The sequence below is a fragment of the Colias croceus genome, chromosome 17 (genome assembly GCF_905220415.1).
Source record: "Colias croceus chromosome 17, ilColCroc2.1".
Lineage (NCBI taxonomy): Eukaryota > Metazoa > Arthropoda > Insecta > Lepidoptera > Pieridae > Colias > Colias croceus.
Window position 1 is genome coordinate 7,993,376 of NC_059553.1, and position 23,946 is coordinate 8,017,321.

The following is a 23,946-nucleotide window of genomic DNA, read 5'->3' on the forward strand; positions in this document are numbered from 1 at the left end:
TCAATGGAAAGGTCTTTTAAAATGATATAAAGTTTTCTAAAAAACATTTTTCTTAAAGTGAACGGTTTTTGAGATATCAGCTCTCAAAGTCGTAAAAAGTATGTCCCCCCCCCTCTATTTTTATAACTACGGGGTATAAAATTCTAAAAAAAATAGAGGTGATGCATGCTAATTAACTCTTTCAACGATTTTTGGTTTGATCAAAGTATCTCTTATAGTTTTTGAGATAGGTTGATTTAACTGTAATTTTGGTTAAGTTATTGTGCTTACACTGAAAACGATATTTGCTGCTACGGAACCCTTTGTGCGCGAGCCCGACTCGCACTTGGCCGGTTTTTTTATTTATATTTATAGTGTACTCAAAATTCACCATTATAAACTCAATTCTTTATACTATAAGCCAAGGTTTAAAAAAATAAGTTGGTAGCCAGTCCCTTAAACCTGTGCAGTTTCACATCTTGGTGGGGCCACAAGAAAAATAGCTCAATTATAAATTACGGTACCGCTTTCTTTACTTTTCAACTGTTTTATTTTATTTATTTTTTATATTTATAGTGTACTCTTTATAAATAATCAATTTTATTGTAAAGGATGAGATTAGGAGGCGTGCACTTTTGGATTTTCCAAACTATTTTTACTTTGCATTATGACATTTGTGATAAGTAACCATCTGGTGATCTTTCCATTATCATAAAAAACACAAGAAACATACAAACTTTTATAGGATGGTAACTAGGTATATTATAATGTCTTACGTATTCTATATTATATTTTCATTTTATGTCCCAAATAGAATCTTTAATTTTATTCTAGATTAAACTAGATAAAAATCTTGTTACTTTACTACATAGTATAAATCAAAGTCACTTTCTCTGTCCCTATGTCCCTATGTATCCGTTTTTTTAATATGTAAATAGAGTGATTCAAGAAGGTTTAGTAATTACATAGTATATTATTTATTATGTTTTAGACAAAGCGGGCGAAGCCGCGGGCCGGGTCGCTATAGTTCTTACATATATAATAATATCACATTATGGTAAAGGGGTCAATGACAGAAGGGACCAGGGTCGGTCAATGTAAAATATGTACCTAATGCTGCCAGGTACCAGACAGGTACAATGCACTTCGTTTTTAGTATGCAGCACGTGTTATAATTTTTATTTACTTGTTTATGTTGTTTATTACCTAGGTAGTTGTTTCAATTTATCTGGATTTAATAAAAGAGAACAGCTATCTGAAGAATACATAAACAGAATGAATGAATGATCACTGTATTATCTATATCTATACATATAATAAATCTGTAGAAGGGTCAATTCTGTACATTGAAAATATTGAAAAAATAAATAGCAGGGGGTGTTACTGTCAATCGATCATGTCGATCAATCGATCCAGTAACACCCCCTGCTATTTATTTTTTCAATATTTTCAATGTACAGAATTGACCCTTCTACAGATTTATTATATGTATAGATTATTATTTTTATTTAAACATTATTGTTTGCCGCTATTGAGTTTAAATTTAAAATGTCATTAAAAAGTCGAATTTTCACGTGACTACAATTTTTATGAATTGAAATAAAATATATTAACTACCTATATTTGACTAAAATGTAAAAAAAATATTCAACGTAATTAGTAATTACTAATTAGTTTAAAAATGTATTATCTAGAGGTACATCTACACTAATATAATAAAGAGGAAAACTTTGTTTGTTTGATTGTAATGAATAGGCTCATAAACTACTGGACTGATTTTAAAAATTCTTTCACCATTCGAAAGCTACATTATCCACGAGTAATATAGGATAGGTTTTATCCCGGAAATTCCACGGGAACGGGAACTATGCGAGTTTTTCTTTGAAACCGCGGGCGCAGCCGCTGGAGGAAAGCTATTAGGTATTTAATTAAAATGCAATAATCTATTGTGTTAACCTTCCGAATCGGATCAAGTATCACTAGTGTTTACAATCAGGAAATAAACTAGTCGAGTTAGATGCTATAATATAGATAATAAAATAAACCTGTTTTCTGGTTGATCTTGAATTTGGTTTTATTTGGCGGACGGAGATTTGTTTACATTGATATTGAAAGAAAGAAAGAAAGAAAAAATGTTTATTTGGCAAAATATTGAGACACAATACAGTAAAAGCTTAAAAATAGAATTACAAAAAAAGAAATGAATGAACAATACAAAAACAAAAAATAAAACAATGTTAGATAAAAGTGCCCCCGTATCGCCAAAAAGGATCGAGTTCAGCATGTGCCAGGCATATGCCTGGCGCTGGTTTTCGACAAGATCCCTATAAGACCCGACTCACGGATGTGAGACGACGCAGTGATAGTATGTAATAGGTAAAATAGTGTTTATATTATGAAATGCATATGAGTGTGTGTGAAAATTATATATATAAATAATTATAAAATAATACAATAAAATAGTACATACGTATAATATATATTATAATATACATCTTGATAATAACTACACGCAGGCTTAAATAAAAAAAAAATAAAAAAATAAAAATTATCTATGCCATAAATGTCAAATATAATAATAAACCACATAATAAACAGACAAGACACTAGCTTATTCTACGCTGCTCATCGATTAAGTAGTTTCTAAGTTGTTTCTTAAACGTATTAACATTAACCAATAACCTAATCGGTGGGGGCAAGTCGTTCCATATTTTTGATGCTGCATAGCGGAAGCTGCCTCTAAAAGTAGTCGTTCTATGTTGAGGAATAATAAGTGGCTGAGCGCAACTTCTGCATGCAACATCTCGACTGCTCGTTGTCCAGTTGAGCTTTTCGTAAAGGTATATGGGCGTACGAGTCTTGATAATCCCAAACATAAGAGAAGCCAGATGCAATTGGCGCCTTGCTTTAAGCTTGAGGATTCCATGCTTATTTAAAAACGGCGTAACGTGACTACGCGGCGGAATTGTGTAACAGTAGCGCGCACACGCATTCTGCACTCTTTGTATGAGCCGTTCGGTTCTGGCCAGGAGACGTGGACCATAGACAGTATCACCGTAATTAAGTTTAGATAGAACCAAAGATTCTATCAAACGCACTCGAAGGTCCTCTGACAGGTATGGACGCACTCTGTACAAAGTTTTTAAACGGAAAAAGCAATTACTAACCGTATCAGTAATATGTTTCTCATACCTTAGTGAGCTATCTACATAAAGACCTAGATTGCGCGCCTCATAAACTCTCTGGATTGTCTTACCTACGATTTTAACATCAAAAGGTGGCATAGATGTGATATGCTTTTTTGCACCGAATAACATATACTTTGTCTTATCAGGATTTAAGACCAAAGCATTTGAGTCAGCCCAGTCTGTAATACGTGAAAGGTCGTCGTTCAAGCAACTTATAGCATTATTAAAATCATTTGGAAAGAAGGAAATATAAACCTGGGTATCATCGGCATAAATGTGGAACTTACAATTTTTTATTGAATCAACTATATCGGCCGAGTATAGGATAAACAGGATGGGGCCCAAAATAGAGCCTTGGGGCACACCTCTTTCAAGAAGACCAAAATCTGAAAATTCGGAGCTACCATCATCCAATCTAACTTCAACACTCTGCTGACGGTTGCATAAATAACTGTGAAACCATTGTACTGTGCTGTGGCTAAAGCCATAGTAACGCAGTTTCGACAAAAGCAAGGGAATATTTATACAATCAAATGCTCGGGAAAAATCAAGCAGCACAAGGATGGTACACATACCCTTATCCTGAGCAGCCAATACATTGTCCGTTACGTCCAACAGAGTTGTTGTGGTACTATGGCATTTCCTAAAACCAGACTGAAATACGGGAAGTAAGTTATTATTTTCAATAAATTCCGTAAGTTGCTTACAAACAACCCTTTCCAATATTTTTGACATGCATGGCAAAATACTTATCGGCCTTAAGGCTTTGAATGAAACAGGGTTATGATTTTTAGGCAGAGGCCGAACCAATGCTTTTTTCCATAAATCGGGAAATGTTGACGTTAAAATGGAGCTATTAATAATTTGAGTTATGGGTTTTAAAGTGTGGGGAAGAGTAAGTAGCAACATATTTAAATTGATTTTATCATAACCCTCAGCGTTCGATGCGAGTTTCAGCAAATATTTAGATACAGTGTCTTCAGAAACAGTTGTTAATTCAAAAACCGCCTCGCTGTGCAGATGGGAGTCGAAGAACATTAAGGACGTTGAATCTACAACAGCACTGCCTGGAACTTGTAAAAAATGCTGATTTATTTGATTGGGGCAGGACAGGTGTGGTGGGAGCTCATTTAGTTCTTTGCGAGGTAAAACATTAGACTTTATATTTTTCCAAAGCACCTGAGGTTCATTTATTTTATTATTTATACTAAAACGAAAATAAGCTACCTTTTCATTATACAAAGAGGACACGACGAGAGATTTCAATTGATGGTAGTAATCCTTTTTAGAATCTGTCTTAGACTTCCGATACTTAGATAAAGCGTCATCGCGTAACTTCATCATGGTTTTTATAGTGTCAGTTATCCAGGGATGTGAGGGCTCTTTGAAAACGATTGTCCTAATGGGTGCATGTAAATCAAACAGCGCATTATGCATATTATGCATAATGCGCTGTTTGATTTACATGCACCCATTATGCATTATGCATATTATGCAGTTTGTTTCTAATACTATGTTATGATTCTATGTTTAAACAATTAATTTACAATATTCATATATTTTTATGCTTCGGTTGTTCGTTTGGAATCCGTCGACGGTTTTGTTTTATTTTCTTTTGTAATAAAAAAAAAAACATTAATTACACATTTATATACATACATTAAATAATCCTACATATAGTATTTCTAACTTCTAGAAATTTATATTCTTTAGATAGCCATGTAAAAACAGAGGAAGAGCGAATTTATAACTTCAACGTGTAAAAAAAACAAAATACCTATGTTACTGTATACCTACTATTAAGTTTGTATACTATTAAGTTCTACTCGAAAACACCGTTTTTTCTTAGTATAATCAATGTTTTTTGTTCAATGTAGTATGGTCAAGGTTTCATTAAATTTTTATGATACATATATATTTTATGTGTGAATTATTAATTAACTTGGGTAGTTAGCATTGTGTAACTAATTATCGATGTTTCAAAAAATATATACATTACCTATATGTAGTTGTAACGAGACTAATGAATTGCTAAGTCGTTCTCAAATCTCAAGTGATAGGAGTACTTACAAACAAGTAAATTTTTTAATAATATTTCATACAGATACGATTAAGTTGAACATAGCTAGCCGGATGCCACCAATCTCAAAAGATAAGTGTTAAGTGGTAGTAAATTATAGTTGCACGGAGTATCAGGAGGTCAATGGCATAACCAGAAACATTCCTCAACCATTTTACATTTTAATTAGAACTAGCTAACCGCCCGCGGCTTCGCCCGCTTTATCTAAACCTAATAAATATTAAAACCTTCCTCTTGAATCAATCTATCTATTAAAAAATACCATATCAAAATCCGTTGCGTAGTTTTAAAGATTTAAGCACACAAAGGGACATAGGGACACAGAAAGCGACTATGTTTTATACTCTGTAGTGAAGTATATTCCCAAAACAAATCTATTATTTTCGCGTGACTTAACTCACCATCTTTCATTTAGTAAGTAGATATTATTAACACAGTATAATTATACTATATATTATTATTAAGTTACCTCAATAAAAATGGTGAAAACTTAATGGTACATATAATAATCGATTGTTACAAGATTAGTTATAGCACAGATAATATTATAATACTATAAAAACCGGCCACTAAGAAAAAACTTTGAAGTCGGAATTTAAAAAGCTAACCAAAAAGTAAACAAAATATCGCTACGCTTAACTTTCACGAAGGTTATATAAAGCGGTTAATCTCTTTATTGTTCGTGACAATTGAAAGTACTTTATATCATTGTTAAATGTTCACAATGCAACAATTAAAAAACTTATGTTTCCGCGCATTATTAAAACACAAGGAGTAGATACAAACTTGGAAAGAAGAGTCGATTGAATTTTGTAAACAAAAAATTCCGTCACACGTGCCAATCGTGATACTACTTATAATATCTAAATTTATAAATCAAGATTGGACGCAGTTATTAGGTATAACTGTTATTATGAATCGTAAATAGTTGTTTTTTTATGATTCTCCAGTCTGTGGAGTTCTTAGAGAATGTATCATCATATTATGTTGCATTAATAAAATTTGAATTTTTGTTTCGTGAGCTGGTCATTCAAACAAAATTTTATTTGTGTATCATAGAAATATGTTATTAAGATTTTTAAGCAAACGCATTTTACTTAAGTTAAGTTTATTAAAATTATATCAAATAATTAAATGTTAATTTTATTATTAGGTAGTTACACTTCATAATAAAAATAATTGCTTGGAGCAAATTAATACAATGACCTGTTTTAAATTACAATAAGTAAGTACTTAATTTAATTTTCGACTAACATGCAAAGGTCAAGAATAAATAAGACAGTAAGAATAAATAAGTAGTTTGATAGTAAAAAAAGGAATGAATTTAATCGCATTTTTTTAATGTAAATAATAATTTTTAAATATTATAACTACTACCAATGATCCCTTAAATTATGCTATATCAAAATTAAGAATAAAACTAACCGTTGGTTGTCATCGTGCCACCTTCCACTATCTGAACATCGATCACAGCAGCTTTATCGACAGATTCGATATCCTCGATATCGATAACATGCACGTCACTAGCACTTGCGTCTTGCTCGGACCGCGCTGGCATCTCAACTACCACAACACTAAAGGTAAAGATTAAAAACAGTAATGTTCAATGTTATGCGATAGCGACGGATTTGGACTAATGAATATTATAGTAGCTAACGCTAGTTCTGTTAAAATTATTAATGAGCCTGGATTTGCGTATCTTTTTATTTTGGTAATATATGTTTTTCATAGCGATCATTAAATTCATCGACATTTTGATAATTTTTTAAAACCGTCAATTAGGTACGTGTCTTAAAATTTAAAATGTAACTCTTATAAAAATTACTACCAACAACTAAAATATTAAATAGAAATCTTTTGTGTTCGTGAGGTACCTACATATTCTCATTAATATTTATTATGTTTTCAAGATCCGATAATTAAATTGATCATACCTAATCATTTTAGATAAACCTTAATCAGAACATATTTAGGTATAATTATTTCTCATTGAAATTCTCGGCTGATTAATGTAGGTAATGTAAAAAAACGAAATTTATTCGCAAGAACGCGTGAATATACGAATCAATTACAAATAACCTTTATATTTTTCATTGCCTTTTGATGGTCGATTTTAAAAAGTAACTTTTTCTTCATATTTCTTAAAGTGATTTCGAGCAATTAAAGTACAAATTATGCAGATTCGCATATTTATGAAAAAGTTCGATGGCATTATTTTTAATCGAAGTTTTTTTTAATTCGTAAGTTATTTTTCTTAATGATCTGATTTTTCTACAATTTTGTTAGATTTAATGACTAGGTACCTTCTGTTTAATTAATTATTATTAATCACACATTATTTTTTAGTATAATATAGGTAATTAATAGTTTTAAAAAATATGTCAATATCGTTCTGTGCCTGCTTTATCGAAATTATTATTTTCTTATATTTTTTTAAGAAATGCCAGAAAAATTGCTATGTCGACTATTATCAGCAAACTAATACTCCTTCAAATTGTTTGATAACTGCATCCACGAATCCCATAATATAAAAGTTGCCTTTCAGGAAACACCAACTATCACCATTTACAGTTTAGGTTATCAATTATAATTTATAACAAACAAGTCTTATTAGTTCGTCGAAGCGTTACATTTGATCGCAAAGAAAGCAGGAACTTATATAATACAGCTGTGTTAAGGGAAATGGCCATATCTGTTATTACCTGTTTTAATTATTATTAACAGAACATGTTATCAGCGATCGTATGCAGCTATCGCATGCGTGTATCTTAATTCTTAATATTTCTTTTTTCATTACTAGAAATCCTTTTGTTTACTTATCTGTTAGGAAAGGAATGTTTTAGTTATAAGATCTATTTGTTGAAACTTGAACAATATGGACGTAACTAGGAGTTTTATAGACAAATCTGAAACTTTGTAATCAATATTAAACGCCCGATATCTCACATATTTATAAATTATTAAGGATATAACGTCAGATTTTTTTGATTTTTATTTTTATGTTGTATTTTATTATCTCATATTGATAATCCATTAAATATAGTACATATTATATTACCTGTGCCATTTATAGCTCGACAACGCTTTGACCGAAGGTTTAAACATCACGCATTAACATTAATAATATGATTTCGATACATTTTTGTTGTGTGTTTTTATTGAATGAAATAATTTCGCGCGACAAATACACTTCATAAATAAAAATAAAATAAGAGCAACCGTTTGAATTTCGCGCGTTTGGAAGCTCGCGCCACTGGTTCGCGTGAAAACAGGACATCGATTTTCGACTGTCAACTGTCAAGGCATGCTCAAAAGCTCAAGGCACACTCAAGGTCAGCAAATAGCAAAATAACTACACGTTTTTATGAAACATCAGAATCCTACTTCACTGTTAAACTAGTTATAATAAAAAGTACTACTTAATATGAATTCGTTGAAAATAAAATCATATTTTATCACGCAGCGCCATCTATTCATGAAAGATAAACCCAAGTGTTTCCCTGAAACGTTTTCCTCAATGTTAACTCGTTAATCGTTTGTATTATCAGTTCATTCGTTGTTTTATAGATGGCAGTGTATTCAAAAAGTAAAATTTCACTTTGTTTTCCAAAAGATCGTACCGTTTATTAGAGTTTGTGAATAGGTAGTCTTTTCGATAATTGTATCAAAATCTTAATATTTCAGATAGCTTATTAAAAAATAATATGGAACAGGTTCTAAAAATCTCAGCAAGTGACTGTAAAATTGCATTTGAATACATAATTACTGAACACCACCGTTTTAGGTGAAAAGTGAGTAAAGTGGCATGAGTTATAGATTCTTTACATAATTATAAGTATATAATTTCCAAGCTTTCGCCATTTAGTATTATTATAGCACTTGTGACTTGTAAGTTCATAGTGTAATCATCCTAATGTAGGTAATTTTACATTTGGATAATTTCAAACCCAGCTAGAGCACTTTGGAAAATTGTAATTTCCACTTCAGAAGATCCTTGAATACTTTACTTATTATAGTTTATAATTCAAAATGAATAATGTTATTTCTAACAGAAGATACGATTACAAGAATGGCAGAAATATGTACAGTGCACTGTACACTGTATCTCACTTTTGCAAATGAATATAATAAACGTAAAATAATAAACGATATATTTTAATTAAAAACCATAACCTTAGCTTACTTATACATTAGGTATGTTTTAGGCACGTTTTAGCTATAACATAATATTATATATTATGTTCTATGTTCAGGATGGGTTATACAAATTTTATTCATGATTCCAATGAAACTACAATTTACTGTCAATATTTTAATTTCTTATCACAGTTCGTCATGTTCAAGCTCTTCAGTACCAACGACTCCGTCTTGGGCCATTTCTTCATATTCCTTCAAAAAGTCGTCCCAGAACTTATCCCGCTCGCCCATAGGATTTTCTTCCATTTTGAATTTCTTTGTAATGTGAAGGTAGTTATTTTTAGCACTGTCCATTGGTAACCATTTGAGATTTTTTAAATCTTTGTCTTCTCCTGGTGTGGGATCCCTGAAAGTAGTACAAACGAAAAATGTATATATGTAAGCGATAAAATTCTTATTTGCAACATAAAAAATGTGTATTCAGAATTTTTTTAGTTTACATATATCTGTGCAAACGTAGGGAAATGCTTAAAATAATGTACTCATACTAAATTAATAGTCTCTGAGGTCTGATGAAAATCAATCAAAACTTTCCACTTTTTTAATAATAATTTATGAGCGCATGTGGAATTATAATCCCTGCTCGTAGAAGACTTTCTCTAGGAACTTTTTTTAATTAAGAAAGTACTTCCTCCCAAGTTACATAAAATGAAAAGAAAAAAACTAAAGTTATCTATTACCTCGTTTTCACAAAGTTTGTCCACATCTTCACCATCTTCTTCAGAACTTTGAATTCAGGCTGTTCACTTGGTAAATTCTTAAATTCATCATACGTACTCTTTATCCGAGAACATAAATGTAGGTAGCAGAGTTCGTCAGTAATAGTGGCACCCCAATGTTGCATACTGAACCTTAAATATTTCGTGATTTGTTCACTATTTTCATTTAACAATCCTCTATAATCAAACATATAGTAATAGAGATTAGATTGAAGTTCGCTTGACAATTTTCTCGCAGTGACATGGAGAGCGTAATTTTGCAACATATCTCCAACATAAACAGCGTAATCCAGAATAGTCGAATATCGAAGAATTCCATCTTCCATGTAAAAGTTCTTCACTTTTTCTATAGCATTTTTAAAGGCAGTGCTATTGGCATTAAATCGATAGTTCACTTTAATTGGGAAGACGAACAAAAAGTCAGCGTTTCCATCTAATAATCGTGGTTCTATAATAAAATGAGATACTAAGTCAAGACCTTCTCTAGAATTGAAGCCAATTAACACGGGAACGTCATTAATAATGTTATCTGTTATTGGAGAATGTGTAAGAACAGCATCTGGGCTCGGTTTTTCAATAACTGGAGAAAATATTTCTACACTCGATTGTAAATCGTCTACATCATTATAATCTTTCACTTTACCTTCTTCGGTCAATAGAGCATCAACATCTACATTTTGTAATTTTTCCAGTAAGACTTGACTATCATCGGTCGTTGTATTGAATACTTCGCCGAGTTGAAAGGCTTTTTCACGCGAGTTCTCGAAGAAATATATAGGCTCGGTCGCACTACCACTTTGCATTATTAAAGCTGAGAAGAGGTTTTTTGCTGCCTCTGAATAAAGCATCATATTGGCCAATGCCGCTCCGCCACGGTTACCCATGATCGTAATGCGGTTTGAATCGCCGCCAAACGCTTTAATATTATCTTTAATCCAATTTAAACCTAAAATAAAGTCTTTTAAGCCAGCGTTTGGAGGTATGACATCGTCTTCCGTAGTAAAGTACCCCAGAATACCGAGTCGATGGCCAATAGTTACAACAACGACGCCTTCTTCGACAAAAAAGTCAGGTGAATATGTGTCGGATCCATTAAAGCCAGTTTTAAAATTGTCATTATAGTCAAACACCACTACTGGAGCGGATCCTTCTAGACTTGGAGTATAAACACTTAAATATAGACAGTCTTCGGACCCGGAGAAGCCATAAGGTTCGTTGTTTCTCCTTCTATAGCTGAACTGGAAGCAGGTAGGCTTGTTTTTGTGAGCTTCGTATGTTCCATCCCAATGTTTGTGTGGTACAGGAGGCTAAAATATAACCAATAACCATGAATTAAAACTTAATACATTGTTCTTTCAATAAATTTGTGATGAAAATTTGATAATTCACATTTAAGACGGCGATTGAACATTGACTGATAGAATATGATTTGATTTGAGTTTTTCTTTCAATTCGATTAAAATAAAAATACTCTTTGTCTTTACGTGTATCAGAACGAAATAAATAATTTATTTAAATTTTAATTTATTTCATTCACAATACATAAAGTAAAACTTACCTTAAATCTAAGCGTTCCCAGAGGAGGTTCTGCAAACGGTATACCTCTGAATGCATAATAATTTTTTTCCTTCAAAAATGTCCTTTCTACCAACCCGGATAATGTGCCTTGACTTATTTTTATATCAATTGTTTCATTGCATTCACATAATTTTATAAAAACTAACACAATAAAAAATTTGAGACGGTGTGTATGATACATTTTATTGAATAACTGATACATATCGTTCGTATGAAATAGGCTTATGATAAGAATTAACTAAGCTACTATTATCTTTTACAGATAATGACATGTGGTTGTTGATACCAATTGAAAAGCTACAGGAATCTTACCTTTAATAAGACCTACAAATTATGAATTCCTTTTATATATAGGAATCTGTGTCAAAATGTCATATTTTGTTAATTATTAATCAACAAAAGTTAATCTCATATCAAATACCTACATAGTACTAATTTCATCGAAATAGCAGGAATAAATAAAAAACCATTGCGAGAATGTGATGAGTCTTGTAATAATATTCTATAGTGGGAATTGAATGATTTTTAAATATCTACCTACGGGAAATCATAGTACCTACTTTTATTAATATTTCGTTCTTATTTCTTTCATTTCTGGCCTTTGTTTTGACATCGAAATATTTTTTCCTCGTATAATATGCAGGCCGATATTTTTTATGTTCAAGAGAAATTACTTCTTTATACTTCTTTGTAATAAAGAGTATTCAATTTTTTCTTAAAATTAATCAATTTTTTATTGTTTAATAAAAGAAGATGAAAATGTAATCATTGTAGGTACTATATAGTCATAATAATTATTAACGGTATCGATTTATGCGTCAAAGTCGATAGAAAGGATAGGTGTTAAATAAAACCAATATATAAAAAACTAAATTTATAATTCATCCTTAACATTATCTTTAACAACACCGTCAACAGCCAGGGCTTTGTATTTTGCAATGAAATTATCCCAAAAATTAACTCTATCTTGGTAGAGGTTGCTGATCATCTTCAATTCATCGCTTATTACTAAAATATCTTTACTATCTTTCGTTACTGGTTTCCATGTAAAGTCACCGTCTGGTGTTGGATTTCTGAAAAAAAAAAAAAAATCTTTTGAATAATATGTACCTACCAATATTTATTAATTACTAGAGGTCCGCCCGGGTTCGCCCGTGGTACATATTTCGCAATAAAAGGTAGCCTATGTCCTTTCTCGGGTATCAAAATATCTCTATACCAAATCTCATGCAAATTGGTTCAGTTAATTATATTATCTATAGAATTAGAATTAATGAAGAATTAATGAATGAATTACGCTATAAATAAAAGTTAAAAAGTAGGTGAAAGTTAAGCACAGATCATTTGAACGAGATTTAAAAGTTTCTTACCCACTCCTAGCAAAGTTGGCATATAAATTGACCATTCGTTGCAATACTTTTATCTCCTCCGAGTCGTCATCAGCCAGTAACTTTTTATATGTCTTTCTGATTTGATTACAAACAAATAAATGACATAATTCATCGCCTACAGTAGCTCCCCAAGTACCATCAAGAGTCACTGATCCACTTAACGTTAATTTCTTTCTATAATTCAATTCTCCGCTAAAATCGAACATGTAGTAATATATTGGAGCATTGGATATGTTAACGTAAGAACGTGCTGTGTAATCTATAGGGTAAAACGTAAATAGGTCATTTACATAGGTTAAATATTCTCTAGGTTTGCCTATTTTCACATGTCCTTCATCAAAGTATTTCTTTTTTATTTCTTCTAATGCATCGTAATATATTTTATCGTGAATTTGAAAGCGATACCCAGATCGAGTAGGAAAGAGAAAAATAAAATCTTTATCTGCATAGGTTAGCAGGTGTGGTTTTTCCAGAAAACGTCCTGAAGTTTCTATTGATTCTCGAGAATTGAAACCGATCATAATAGGGATATCGATGGCTTCATTATTTTCTTCAGGAAACTTGGTGATTATTGCATCGGGATGGTCAGGTTCAATGACCGGTGCAAACGGAAGTACACCTCTTTGGTGTTCTCTTGCCTCATCCGGATGCATGCAGTATAATTCAGATGAAGCAATTTTCTCTGCTGGTACATCAGACAGTCTTTCAATTATGGCCTTACTATTGGTGGCTTTGTCTTCCAGGTTTTCTGTTAAAGAAATTGCTTTTTCATGAGGATCTTTTCCAAATGATAGAGGGCTCCAGGACGTACTACTTTGCATTATAACAGCATTAAATAATCCCTTAGCTTTGGGAGATCGAAGTAAAATGTCCGCGATATTCGCTCCACCCAGATTACCCATTAATGTAACTTTTTTTGGATCTCCTCCAAAATATTCGATATTTTCTTGTAACCACTTTAAAGCTAAAATTACGTCTCTGATACCATTGTTTCCAGGTAATATTGTATCGTTGAATGCTAAGAAACCAAACGCTCCGAGTCGATGATTTAACATTACTATAATTACATTTTCCTTCATGAAGAAATCAGGACCATAATCTTTTGAGCCATTAAATGACATTTTATAGTTTTCATTTTGAAAGAAAACGATTACAGGAAGATTTAACTTTTCATCAATTGGAAGTTTTGGCGTGTGAATGCTCAAGTATAGACAGTCTTCATCTCCACAAAAGCCATACTCTTTTATGGGGCGTGATGGTAAGAAGTACTGCGCGCATGGCTTTCTTTCTTTCTTAGTTTCTAGCACATGGCTCCAACTAGCATGCGGTACGGGAGGCTAGAAACATAAACTATTGTATCATATTAATATCTATTCAAAAACGTTATGTATCTTTAATAAATAGTATCTAATTTACCTGGAATCTCAGCGCACCAACTGGTGGTTCTGCAAATGGTATACCCAAAAATGAGACATATTTCTCACTGGGCAGGATCGACTTTACTTCTTTACCGGCTACTTTGCCGCTTTTAGTTTCCACGATCACATTTCCCTTGACTATATTCACGAGGCACACCAAGATTATTAGCGTAATAAAGTGACCGAACATTTTAAAATGATTTTTGATTGTGATAATTTATGTTTACTACATAATATTTGTTATATTTAAACTGACGTGTTATAAAGTGTGATATTTACGTGGGCTTTCCAATAATATTATCTATTAAATGATAAGTAGTAAGTGTTTAATTCGTTCTATCTATTCAGATAAGGATATCGTTAGCCACTATATTATAATCGAATTGCGTATCGATGCGTGGGATTTGTGTAATCCTGCGGTTTATAGTAGATTGTGCTTAGCAACTAACTAAGAATCACTTATTCACTAGTCACTTTTTATTGGAGTTTTATTTGACACTTTTTTACAATAATAAATTTGTTGCAATCAGCAACGTAGATTCATTTATTTTATACCTACATAACAACGCCGATACAAGAGTATTAACTATTTAACACAAAAAATAATCATAACAAAAATTATAATTCATCCTTAATATTCCCTCTTGCCATCTCATTTATAGCTCTCTCTTTCCATTTCTTCATGAAATCATCCCAGAATTTAAAACGCTCTTCCAAAAGTTTCTCTCCAATTTCAATATTTTCTTTTATAAGGAGATATTGTTTTGATACACTTTCGTACGTAGGCCACTTAATATTTATTGGATTGTTCTCATCAGGCGTTGGATTGCTGTAAAATAGAATAATATAGTTAAGTATAAAACAACATTATAATTATAGAGGTATAATGTGAACAATATATACAATAAGATAAACGTAAATTATGGCTGTAATTTCTTTTGAGAAAATGTATTATTATAATACCTGTGTTTTGCAAAGTTCGCCCACATTTTAACCATTTTCCTTTGAATTTGAAATTCTTGTGACAATGTTCGTTTATATTTTAGATACGTTCCTCGTAACTCTGGACACTTAAATAAATAGCATAGTTCATCTCCAGTAGCTGTTCCCCACGTGCCATCAGACACTTCGGATAATTTCAATAAATTGTTTTTATTTTGATTTAAAGTACTGTAATAGTCAAAATAGTAATAATATACTGAACTCTTATTGGCAAAGTTTTCCACCATCATGTTAATACTATATGCAGTTATAACATCGCCAATATAATTTATGAACTCTGGTATATTTTTAATCGTTATTTTATTTTTGCCAAAGTAGAATTTCTTTACTTCTTCTATGGCTTCGATGTAATTATCAAGGATTGGGTTTAATTTGTATTTCAATCGTTTTGGCATTATCAAAGGAAAGTGTTTGTTAATACTACCAAAAAAGTTTGGTTGAGAAAGATAGTGTATTGAGAGCGCTAAACCCTCTCTTGAATTCATACCAACCATGACTGGCTTCTTCATACTACCAACTATATTTTCTGGATACTCAGTGATAAATCCATCTGGTCTCTTTTCAACAATGGGCCCAAATGGTAGTAAACTTCTCTGTTTGTCTGTATTATAATTGTCAGGCGTGGCTTGAAGTTCATGTCTAAAAATAATTGAAGGGAGAGTGTCTTGCAAATCTTTAAGAATTTTTTCAGTATTGGTATAAGGAATATTCAAAAGTTCTCTAAGTTTCAAGGCTCTTTCACGAACATTGTCTTGTAAATACATAGTTGTGAGTGACGTGCCACTCTGAAGGATGGCAGAATGGAAAAGTTCATTTGCTTTCGAATGTAGAAGCAAGTCAATAGCAGCAGCACCTCCTTGAGAACCCATCAAGGTGATCCTGTCAGGGTCTCCACCAAAACGTTGTATATTCTTGGCTATCCACTTTAGACTTAAATACAGATCGAGCAAGCTCGCGTTACCAGGTAAATGTTCGTCGTCAAAAGACAGGAAACCGAAAGTGCTCAGTCTATGACTCGGCGTCACAATGACAATATCTTCTTCAATGAAAAAATCTGGCGCGTAGTCCAATGATTTGTTGTATGAATTTTGTAGTCGGTCATTGTAAATGAACACTATTACGGCTCGTCTATTTTCATCGATGTTTGGAGTGAAAATGTCAAGATAGAGGCAGTCTTCGACTCCGTATTGTCCGAGAGGTTGACCTTTTTTGACGTCATTGTTGAATTGTATACAGGCCGGCTTTTCTTTTGTTGCGAGTAATGTTCCTTCCCAAGGATCGATTTCTCGTGGGGCCTGAAATCGAATCAATCACATGGCCATTAACTATTGTGTCCAAATTGTGACTTATCTTGGATAATGCGAAATAAAACATGTTTCTTAAATGAATACTTTCATATTTTTAAGCAAAGCCCTTTAATTCATTTCTAACTACTTAAATATTATTTTTTCACATACACATCATACATTTGGATTTATGAATATAATATATTATTTTTTATATGAAAATACCAGTTCAATTTTTTACCAATAACACAAACCTTTTGGTTTTAAAGATTCAAATTACCCACAGGTATATTTCATTTTTATTTACATGTATGTATGTTTGTTCACGGCAAAATAGTTTTCCCGGTGATAAATTTATTTATTGTGAAATAATACCTTAAATCGTAGTTCCTTAACAGGCGGTTCTGCAAATGGTATTCCCATAAAGCCATAATATTTCTTTTCTTCATATAAAGTCTTCAGAACTTTACCTTGCACTATACCATGACTAGTTTCCACTATTGGGTCATCCCCAAAAACAATAAAGACATTTAAAAACAATATAATTATTCGAAACATATTACATGTACTCTATAGTATTTTTAATCGATTAATAACCGAAGAATTGATATCTTATCTCATATAGTTTTTTGTTATAAAAAATTGTACGCGACTGCAGGTGTGACCAACATTTCGTTTATCTAATTTTAATTATAAAATACAGATTATATAGGCAGCTATAGAATTAAAATACATAAATGAATGCTGTGAGCATTATTAAACTATGAAACCATTATTTAACAAATGAAACACTCATTTTTTTACATTGGAACTAAATACGGACAGAGTCTAATAATGTATGAGTTTCAGGAATTATTTTAAAATGAAGGTGTTAAAAAGCATAATGAAATTAAAGTTTATGTTATAACAAACTGGATCCACAAATTAATATCCTTGAAGACGAGCTCCAATCACTATAATAATACATCACGAAATACGGCACAAGCACTTTGTTCTAATTACTTTCCAATATAGTTTTGTTGTCCATTAAAGGCTTTTAAAGGCAACTATAAAACTTCCATTAGCCGCATCGTTACCTTGCTAATTAATGAAGCTATCGTTAAGGTTATGAAAACATTAAAATCTATGCGCCTTAATAAAAATTCCATCGTGTGTATGAGTTATAAACTTCGTGTGAATGATTTTTCAAATTCATTACTTTTTTACGGTGAACTAATAAAACAATCCTTGTTTGCTTCACACTACTTATTTATTATATATAATCATTATTCTTTAAGCTTACACATACAAATTTGTTTAACTGCCTGTTTATATGCTTTATTCTTAAAATTAGATAAGACCTTAAACCATCAACTCAAAGACACTTTGTGCTTTAAAAATAATTCATACTTATAAGTCGTACTTGTAACTAAGTAGTACTTGATAAAAGTAGTTTACCAAAACCGTTACCGATTCCCAACGTCTTAGAGATTTAAATATTAACACACATCACAGAATCATGGACCCGACCGCAAACTCGATCCAATTCCGTTTGAATAAGCTGATGTTATGGGCTACGTTGGGCACATGCATTGAAATGTTCTTACTCGATTGGATATAGGACTCTGTGAAATCATAGTATGGTTACATGAGTATGAGGAAGAACTATTTTTTGCAAACTTTAATATTTGTGGTGCTTGAACTTTACTGTGAAATCGTATTATGGTGTTTTGAGTAGGTATGGAACTGTGTTTTATAAACTTTATGGTTCATTCGATAAGATGAGAATTAGATCATTGCATGAATAAATACTACGATATGTATAGAATATTTGCAACTGGCCTATCAAGTAATCCGGCAAAAATGTTAACTAGAGCAATCGGGGTACCTTCAAGACTTCACTTTTTTTTAAACTGCTTCAACGTCTAAAGATGACAATATATTTTTAGTTTTAGCCTATGTGAATGAATACATTAATTATGATCAAGAATTTTCCATTGCTGTTTCTTTGGAGACACAATAAAATGGCTATTTTATTTCTAGAAATTTTTCCTTTTAAAAATTCTGTTAAAATTTCAGCAACGCTACAAATGTTGAATGATATGATGCTTTTGACACTAATTAATATGTAAAAGTTCCGCGTCGTCTTAAATTTTAAACACATTTCCTCCTAATGTCCCCTTGTTGTTGTTTTGTATTTTTCCCAAGGCGGTAATGTATCTTCCTTACAAAATTTGTTACTGAACGATTGCTTTAGTTTCGCTTTATCTTTTTTGACTTTAATGGAAGTTAATGTAATATAGTTAAGCACGACTTGCTGATAAAGTAACAGTGTGACAGATAATTTACCAATAGAATATGTAAACATATGTTGTAAAACTGGCTGCAAATTGGTAAAATGTGAACACTAGTAGCTAGTTTGACATATGCGTTTGTGATTCGCTAATTTACGTTTTAATGTAACATAACAGTACCTATGATAAAATTATATACTTATTGGGATATAGAGTTTAGGGATATAGAGCTTCTACTAGTGAATTTGTAGTTAAAATTATAGTGTCCGTTCCTGTAATATTTTCATATGTAACCTTAAGGTTTTTCATTATTATTCTGCACCAAATAAACTGTAGTTTTTATAAATAAATTGTAATATTAAAAAGGTTGGCGACTTCATGGCGACTTCATTAAACTTGCATCATCAATAAAGCGTAAAAGTATTTAAGCTTTAAAGTTTGTAACTTAGGATGTAGGTCATCTTTGAAGCTACTAGTGTGCAGATTATTAATGAAAGCAAGTCCTTTTTTATGTGTCTTTTAGGGCCGATTTTTCAATCCTTGGTTAAAATTTATCCGTCCAATAAAGTATTACACGAACATTTTAAAATGTCACCTGTAAACTGTCATATACGGACAGTTAGAATACATTTTTGAAATGGTAGTTTAATACGTTATTCGATGAATAAGTTTTAACCAAGGATTGAAAAATCAGCCCTTAATAAAATATGTGTTTAGAAGGTTTAGGATAAGAAACATAATGATCGTGAAGAAATTGTTTATTTTAGTATCCTTACACATTATGTTTTCAAAAGAAATCGTTTTTTAATCGATTCCAAAAATCAAATCGATGTTGCTCCGGAATGTTCATCATTTTAATTGTTTTTCGGCCACAATTCAATGCTTGTAATTGGCCACTACCACTCAAGGGTAGCCATTGCGAGTTATCCAAAACATCATCCCTCGAATATGGTGTAGGATTCCTGAAAATAAGAGAAATTATAAGCAATCTATATGGCCTCTGCTCGACTAAAACATGAAAAATATTCTGTGTCAATCGGATATATAAAATAATGTTTATTTTTGGTGGAAAATGTTTAAAATCTGTTCAGTTTATTCATTAAAAACGCAAAAAATATGTTATGTATTTTAGGTACCTACATGTAATCAAGAATCATGTCTATTAATTTTGGATCGAGCAAAATTAAAAGGACTTTATGTTTTACACTTTGTAGAAAGTACCGACATCTGAGATCCAACAGTACTTGCTGGCTTAACTTTGCCGGGTTGAAATTCCGGGAATACGGGATAAAGTCCCATGTGCAATGTGATTTAAGAAAATATGTATACTTAATATTATGCAACAAGCATATTTAATACGTACACTACCTACTTGTTAGTTATAGTAGAGATACAGTATTATTTAGTAAAATATCTCCACACAAAAATTAAATACTCAGTATACCTACGTATTCTTTAAAATAATTTATATAAATACATTTTTCAAAATAAAACAAATCTCAATTCGTACAAATCTATACATATAATAAATCTGTAGAAGGGTCAATTCTGTACATTGAAAATATTGAAAAAATAAATAGCAGGGGGTGTTACTGGATCAATACCAAACCCAAATATGTGATTAAAAAAATTTTTGTCTGTCTGTCTGTCTGTCTGTCTGTCTGTATGTGAAGACATCACGTGAAAACTAACGGTTCGATTTCGATGAAACTTGGTATAATTATACCTTATTATCCTGGGCGTAAAATAGGATACTTTTTATCCTGGAAAAATACGTAGAAAAAAAATTAATCTTAATTTTTCAGTTGTATCCATAGACGTTGTTCTGTAGAACCGCGAAAACACGTTGCGTATTATTATACCTAGCCGTATTTGGGTCCAATAGATATTTATAAGATGTCATTGTCAGAGTTACTCAAAATGGAGAAATAAACCATCCACGCGAAGACGGACATCCGCGCGAACGGAGTCGCGGGCGGAAGCTAGTACAAAATAATTTCATAGAAAATTAGTTTATAAGCACTCAGAAAGTCCACAAATATTCTAAATAGCCCAATCATTTTCGTTCTTACCCATGTTTAATAAAATTTGCCAATAATCTTACAATTTTCTTAATGAAGTCTCTTTCATTCGGCTCCAAGCCGCTATAGACGTGATTTAGAGATTTACATTTGAATAGGTAACATATTTCGTCATCTAAAGTTGCTCCCGACCAATTTAAATTTGGTACGAAATTCCTCCAGCCAATATTAAGGGAGCCTTTCAAAGCGAATCTCCACAAATAAACTGGGCACTGCGAGGTTTGGCTTTGTAAAACCGCTTGACGAAGCAACGGGTATAAATCCACGTCTGATAGATATTTTGCATACCGTCTCAAGCTACGCTCTCCTATTGTACCGTTGAGGAAATAAAAATCTATTATTCGACGCTTTATCTTCTTATATCTATCCGATTCATATTCATCGGCTTTCCCTTCAAATGGTAGTAAATATTGGAAGTTATAATTTAAGTATATTAATAGATTTCTGTTATCGACCAGTCCTTTTAATTTATATAATGTCTTCAGCGTCGTATATCCTATTATAACGGGAACATTGTTTACAGATTTTTTTCTGTACATTTCTACAGGAGTCCATTTCATAAATGAATTATTTCTGGAAGCAATCTCGAGGGAACATCCGAAAGAATTAATCAATCTTTGATTATCTCTGACTTCAGTGCTATCGAAAAGTTCTCGAGATGCCGATAGCAATTTCTCCGTCGGACTATTATTAAGAGATTGATACAATTCTTTTCTATAAAAATTTTTAAATGGACCTTTTAGTTTCGTGAATAATTTACTTGCTATTTCGAAGTTGACATTTTTGTATTCAGACGGTGATAACGCGCTTCCATCAAAAATGATGGCTCCCGCTATTAAATCTTTAACAGCAGGTGATATTAACATTGACGCGACTGGTGTACTAGCTATTCCCGCTCCAGCAACAGTTATTCGTTTTCGATCCCCATTAAATAAACTAATATTGTCGTGGAGCCATTTTAAAGCGGTTAATATGTCCTTAGCTCCCATATTTCCTTCGGCGAATTCATCTTCTGTGTTGAGAAAGCCGAAAATCGATGTCCTGAACGATACAGTTACTATTAATACGTCCTCATCTATTAAAAAATCGGGGCCATGCCATGGTGAGTTTTCGTGTAACCAAACGAGAACCGGTAATTTTGTTTCAGCACAAAGTGGCATATTAACTGATAAATATAAACAGTCTTCTGTAAATTTCTTTTGGATGTTTTCATGATTGAACTCATATATTTCGTTACACAACCATTTACTTCGTAATATTGGTGGCTGAAATATCAAGACAAATAGATAATTAATTTACATGATTAGATACGATCGATTTGCGGCATATATTTCCCGAAATTGCTAATACTTATTAATAATGTTATTAATTGTGTGAAAAACAATTTACTAGGTATGTTATATGTATAAATACATTAATAAAAGAAAATTTATTATTAGTATTAATGAAGAGGGCTGAAATTAAGAGCCATTCTTCAAGAAAGAGGACGTTAAAGGCGTATTTTGTTTATTGTTTTTGTTGATTTGTCTCAACTCTTGGCGATAGAGGAAGGAAAACATCCGGGGCATAACAAATACGAACGGAGCATTCAGGATTTATCTACTTAATAGAAAATATATTTATTTTCGCTGTTTGTTAGTAATTAAAATGTTCGCTCTTTATAACTCGATTTGTTCTTAACTTGTTAACAAGTTCACAGATAATAAATTAAATGTTTATCAAGTATTAAATTGGACTTATTATAAAAAAATCATCATATTATTATAGGGATACGAAGCATAACTATTTTGATTGCCTTTAACAAAAAAAAAAAAAAAAAAACATAATACTCATAGAACCAGTGCGACTGGTGGAGATGAAAGATTGAGAAACAAGTTTATATGAAAAAAAGGGTAATAAGTATCAATATGGTCTAAAACGTAGGTTACGTTTCTAAACTAATAGTGGCCTTAAGAAAAATTCTTGAAATGTACAACTTTTTTTATTTTACAACTAGCTGCTCCACTCCTGTTGGTCGTAGCGTGATGATATAATATAGCCTATAGCCTTCCTCGATAAATGAGCTATCTAACACCGAAAGATTTTTTCAAATCGGACCAGTAGTTCCCGAGATTAGCGCGTTCAAACAAACAAACAAACAAACTCTTCAGCTTTATGATATTAGTATAGATTACCATGATCCTACCTTAAACCTCAATTCGTTGATAGGCGCATCCGCGTAAGGTATATCGTAAAAAGCTGCGTAAGGTTTACCTTCAAAAACAGTGTGAAACCGCTTTCCTATTATCATACTTTCATTACATTTTAGCACAATACTACCACTACTATAAAATTCAGCACAAATAATTAATATAATACTTCGCATAAACCTTAAAACGAACATAACTCAACCATTCATAGCGAGCAATTATAAATCTTTGTGACAAATGTATATCAAACAAATTTAGCCATGAATATGTTTTGGATTGCATGACTTAGTTCTACGCATTTCAGTATGCTTTGTGAATGTTGCATCAGATTGTTTAAAATTATTAATAATTTATGCATTAGTTTGATGAACTAGGTTTATTATGAAGCTATGTTATATATTATCAATATTGGTTTGTACGATAAAATTAGGTTTTATTGTTGATTTTCATTTAGTGTTTTAGACTTATGCAAGCGTTAGCTACTACTAGTACCTATTAAGAAGTATTCTGTGCTAAATGTTAGGACTTGTATTAAAATTATTCTTTGAAATTGATGAACATTACT

General features: G+C 31.8%; 5 protein-coding genes across 7 annotated transcripts in view; all 5 read right to left on the reverse strand.

Annotated features, from left to right (window-relative positions):
• LOC123698839 (aldehyde dehydrogenase, dimeric NADP-preferring) overlaps nt 1–8,367 on the reverse strand; it is a 44,937-nt gene extending 36,570 nt beyond the window's left edge. For both annotated transcript variants that reach the window (XM_045645619.1, XM_045645618.1), the window contains exons 1-2: nt 8,306–8,367; nt 6,673–6,821 (exon numbers count right to left, since the gene is read on the reverse strand). In XM_045645619.1, coding sequence (XP_045501575.1) covers nt 6,673–6,821; nt 8,306–8,352 — 196 coding nt within the window. In that variant the 5' untranslated portion in view covers nt 8,353–8,367. The remainder of the gene's footprint in view (nt 1–6,672; nt 6,822–8,305) is intronic.
• Nucleotides 8,368–9,544: 1,177 nt separating this feature from the next.
• Nucleotides 9,545–11,946, reverse strand: LOC123699122 (juvenile hormone esterase-like). The gene is made up of 3 exons (XM_045645998.1): nt 11,722–11,946; nt 10,125–11,470; nt 9,545–9,790 (listed from the first exon to the last, which is right to left on the reverse strand). The coding sequence occupies exons 1-3, from the start codon at nt 11,941–11,943 to the stop codon at nt 9,571–9,573; spliced, it is 1,788 nt and encodes a 595-aa protein (XP_045501954.1). The 5' UTR covers nt 11,944–11,946; the 3' UTR covers nt 9,545–9,570.
• Nucleotides 11,947–12,604: 658 nt separating this feature from the next.
• On the reverse strand, nt 12,605–14,835 carry LOC123699073 (esterase FE4-like). The gene is made up of 3 exons (XM_045645938.1): nt 14,549–14,835; nt 13,112–14,469; nt 12,605–12,814 (listed from the first exon to the last, which is right to left on the reverse strand). Exons 1-3 carry the CDS (start codon nt 14,738–14,740, stop codon nt 12,616–12,618), a joined length of 1,749 nt encoding a protein of 582 aa, XP_045501894.1. The 5' UTR covers nt 14,741–14,835; the 3' UTR covers nt 12,605–12,615.
• A 333-nt stretch (nt 14,836–15,168) lies between these two features.
• Nucleotides 15,169–17,396, reverse strand: LOC123699316 (carboxylesterase 5A-like). Its single transcript, XM_045646243.1, has 4 exons — nt 17,214–17,396; nt 16,040–16,847; nt 15,514–15,676; nt 15,169–15,379 (listed from the first exon to the last, which is right to left on the reverse strand). Exons 1-4 carry the CDS (start codon nt 17,394–17,396, stop codon nt 15,169–15,171), a joined length of 1,365 nt encoding a protein of 454 aa, XP_045502199.1.
• Nucleotides 17,397–19,893: 2,497 nt separating this feature from the next.
• Nucleotides 19,894–23,577, reverse strand: LOC123699158 (juvenile hormone esterase-like). Of its 2 annotated transcripts, none has more exons than XM_045646049.1 (3): nt 23,378–23,577; nt 21,184–22,457; nt 19,894–20,073 (listed from the first exon to the last, which is right to left on the reverse strand). In XM_045646049.1, the coding sequence occupies exons 1-3, from the start codon at nt 23,573–23,575 to the stop codon at nt 19,899–19,901; spliced, it is 1,647 nt and encodes a 548-aa protein (XP_045502005.1). In that variant the 5' UTR covers nt 23,576–23,577; the 3' UTR covers nt 19,894–19,898. The 2 variants fall into 2 exon arrangements, with proteins under 2 accessions (XP_045502005.1, XP_045502006.1); XM_045646050.1 differs by having other exon boundaries at nt 19,989–20,073; nt 21,216–22,457.
• Nucleotides 23,578–23,946: the final 369 nt, after the last annotated feature.

What these genes read in the sequence shown, in the direction of transcription:
- LOC123699122 (XM_045645998.1), bottom strand. Translation starts at nt 11,943, where the DNA reads ATGTATCAGTTATTCAATAAAATGTATCATACACACCGTCTCAAATTT. An exon ending in TGGGAACGCTTAGATTTAAG is followed by an intron (nt 11,471 to 11,721) that starts GTAAGTTTTACT and finishes GTTATATTTTAG; the next exon opens with CCTCCTGTACCACACAAACA. An exon ending in ACAAACTTTGTGAAAACGAG is followed by an intron (nt 9,791 to 10,124) that starts GTAATAGATAAC and finishes TACTACTTTCAG; the next exon opens with GGATCCCACACCAGGAGAAG.
- LOC123699073 (XM_045645938.1), bottom strand. Translation starts at nt 14,740, where the DNA reads ATGTTCGGTCACTTTATTACGCTAATAATCTTGGTGTGCCTCGTGAAT. An exon ending in TTGGTGCGCTGAGATTCCAG is followed by an intron (nt 14,470 to 14,548) that starts GTAAATTAGATA and finishes TTATGTTTCTAG; the next exon opens with CCTCCCGTACCGCATGCTAG. An exon ending in GCCAACTTTGCTAGGAGTGG is followed by an intron (nt 12,815 to 13,111) that starts GTAAGAAACTTT and finishes TTTTTTTTTCAG; the next exon opens with AAATCCAACACCAGACGGTG.
- LOC123699316 (XM_045646243.1), bottom strand. Translation starts at nt 17,396, where the DNA reads ATGTTTCGAATAATTATATTGTTTTTAAATGTCTTTATTGTTTTTGGG. An exon ending in TTAAGGAACTACGATTTAAG is followed by an intron (nt 16,848 to 17,213) that starts GTATTATTTCAC and finishes ATTCGATTTCAG; the next exon opens with GCCCCACGAGAAATCGATCC. An exon ending in GAAGAAGCCAGTCATGGTTG is followed by an intron (nt 15,677 to 16,039) that starts GTATGAATTCAA and finishes AATTATCCGAAG; the next exon opens with TGTCTGATGGCACGTGGGGA.
- LOC123699158 (XM_045646049.1), bottom strand. Translation starts at nt 23,575, where the DNA reads ATGTTCGTTTTAAGGTTTATGCGAAGTATTATATTAATTATTTGTGCT. An exon ending in TCAACGAATTGAGGTTTAAG is followed by an intron (nt 22,458 to 23,377) that starts GTAGGATCATGG and finishes TTGATATTTCAG; the next exon opens with CCACCAATATTACGAAGTAA. An exon ending in GCAAATTTTATTAAACATGG is followed by an intron (nt 20,074 to 21,183) that starts GTAAGAACGAAA and finishes TCTTATTTTCAG; the next exon opens with GAATCCTACACCATATTCGA.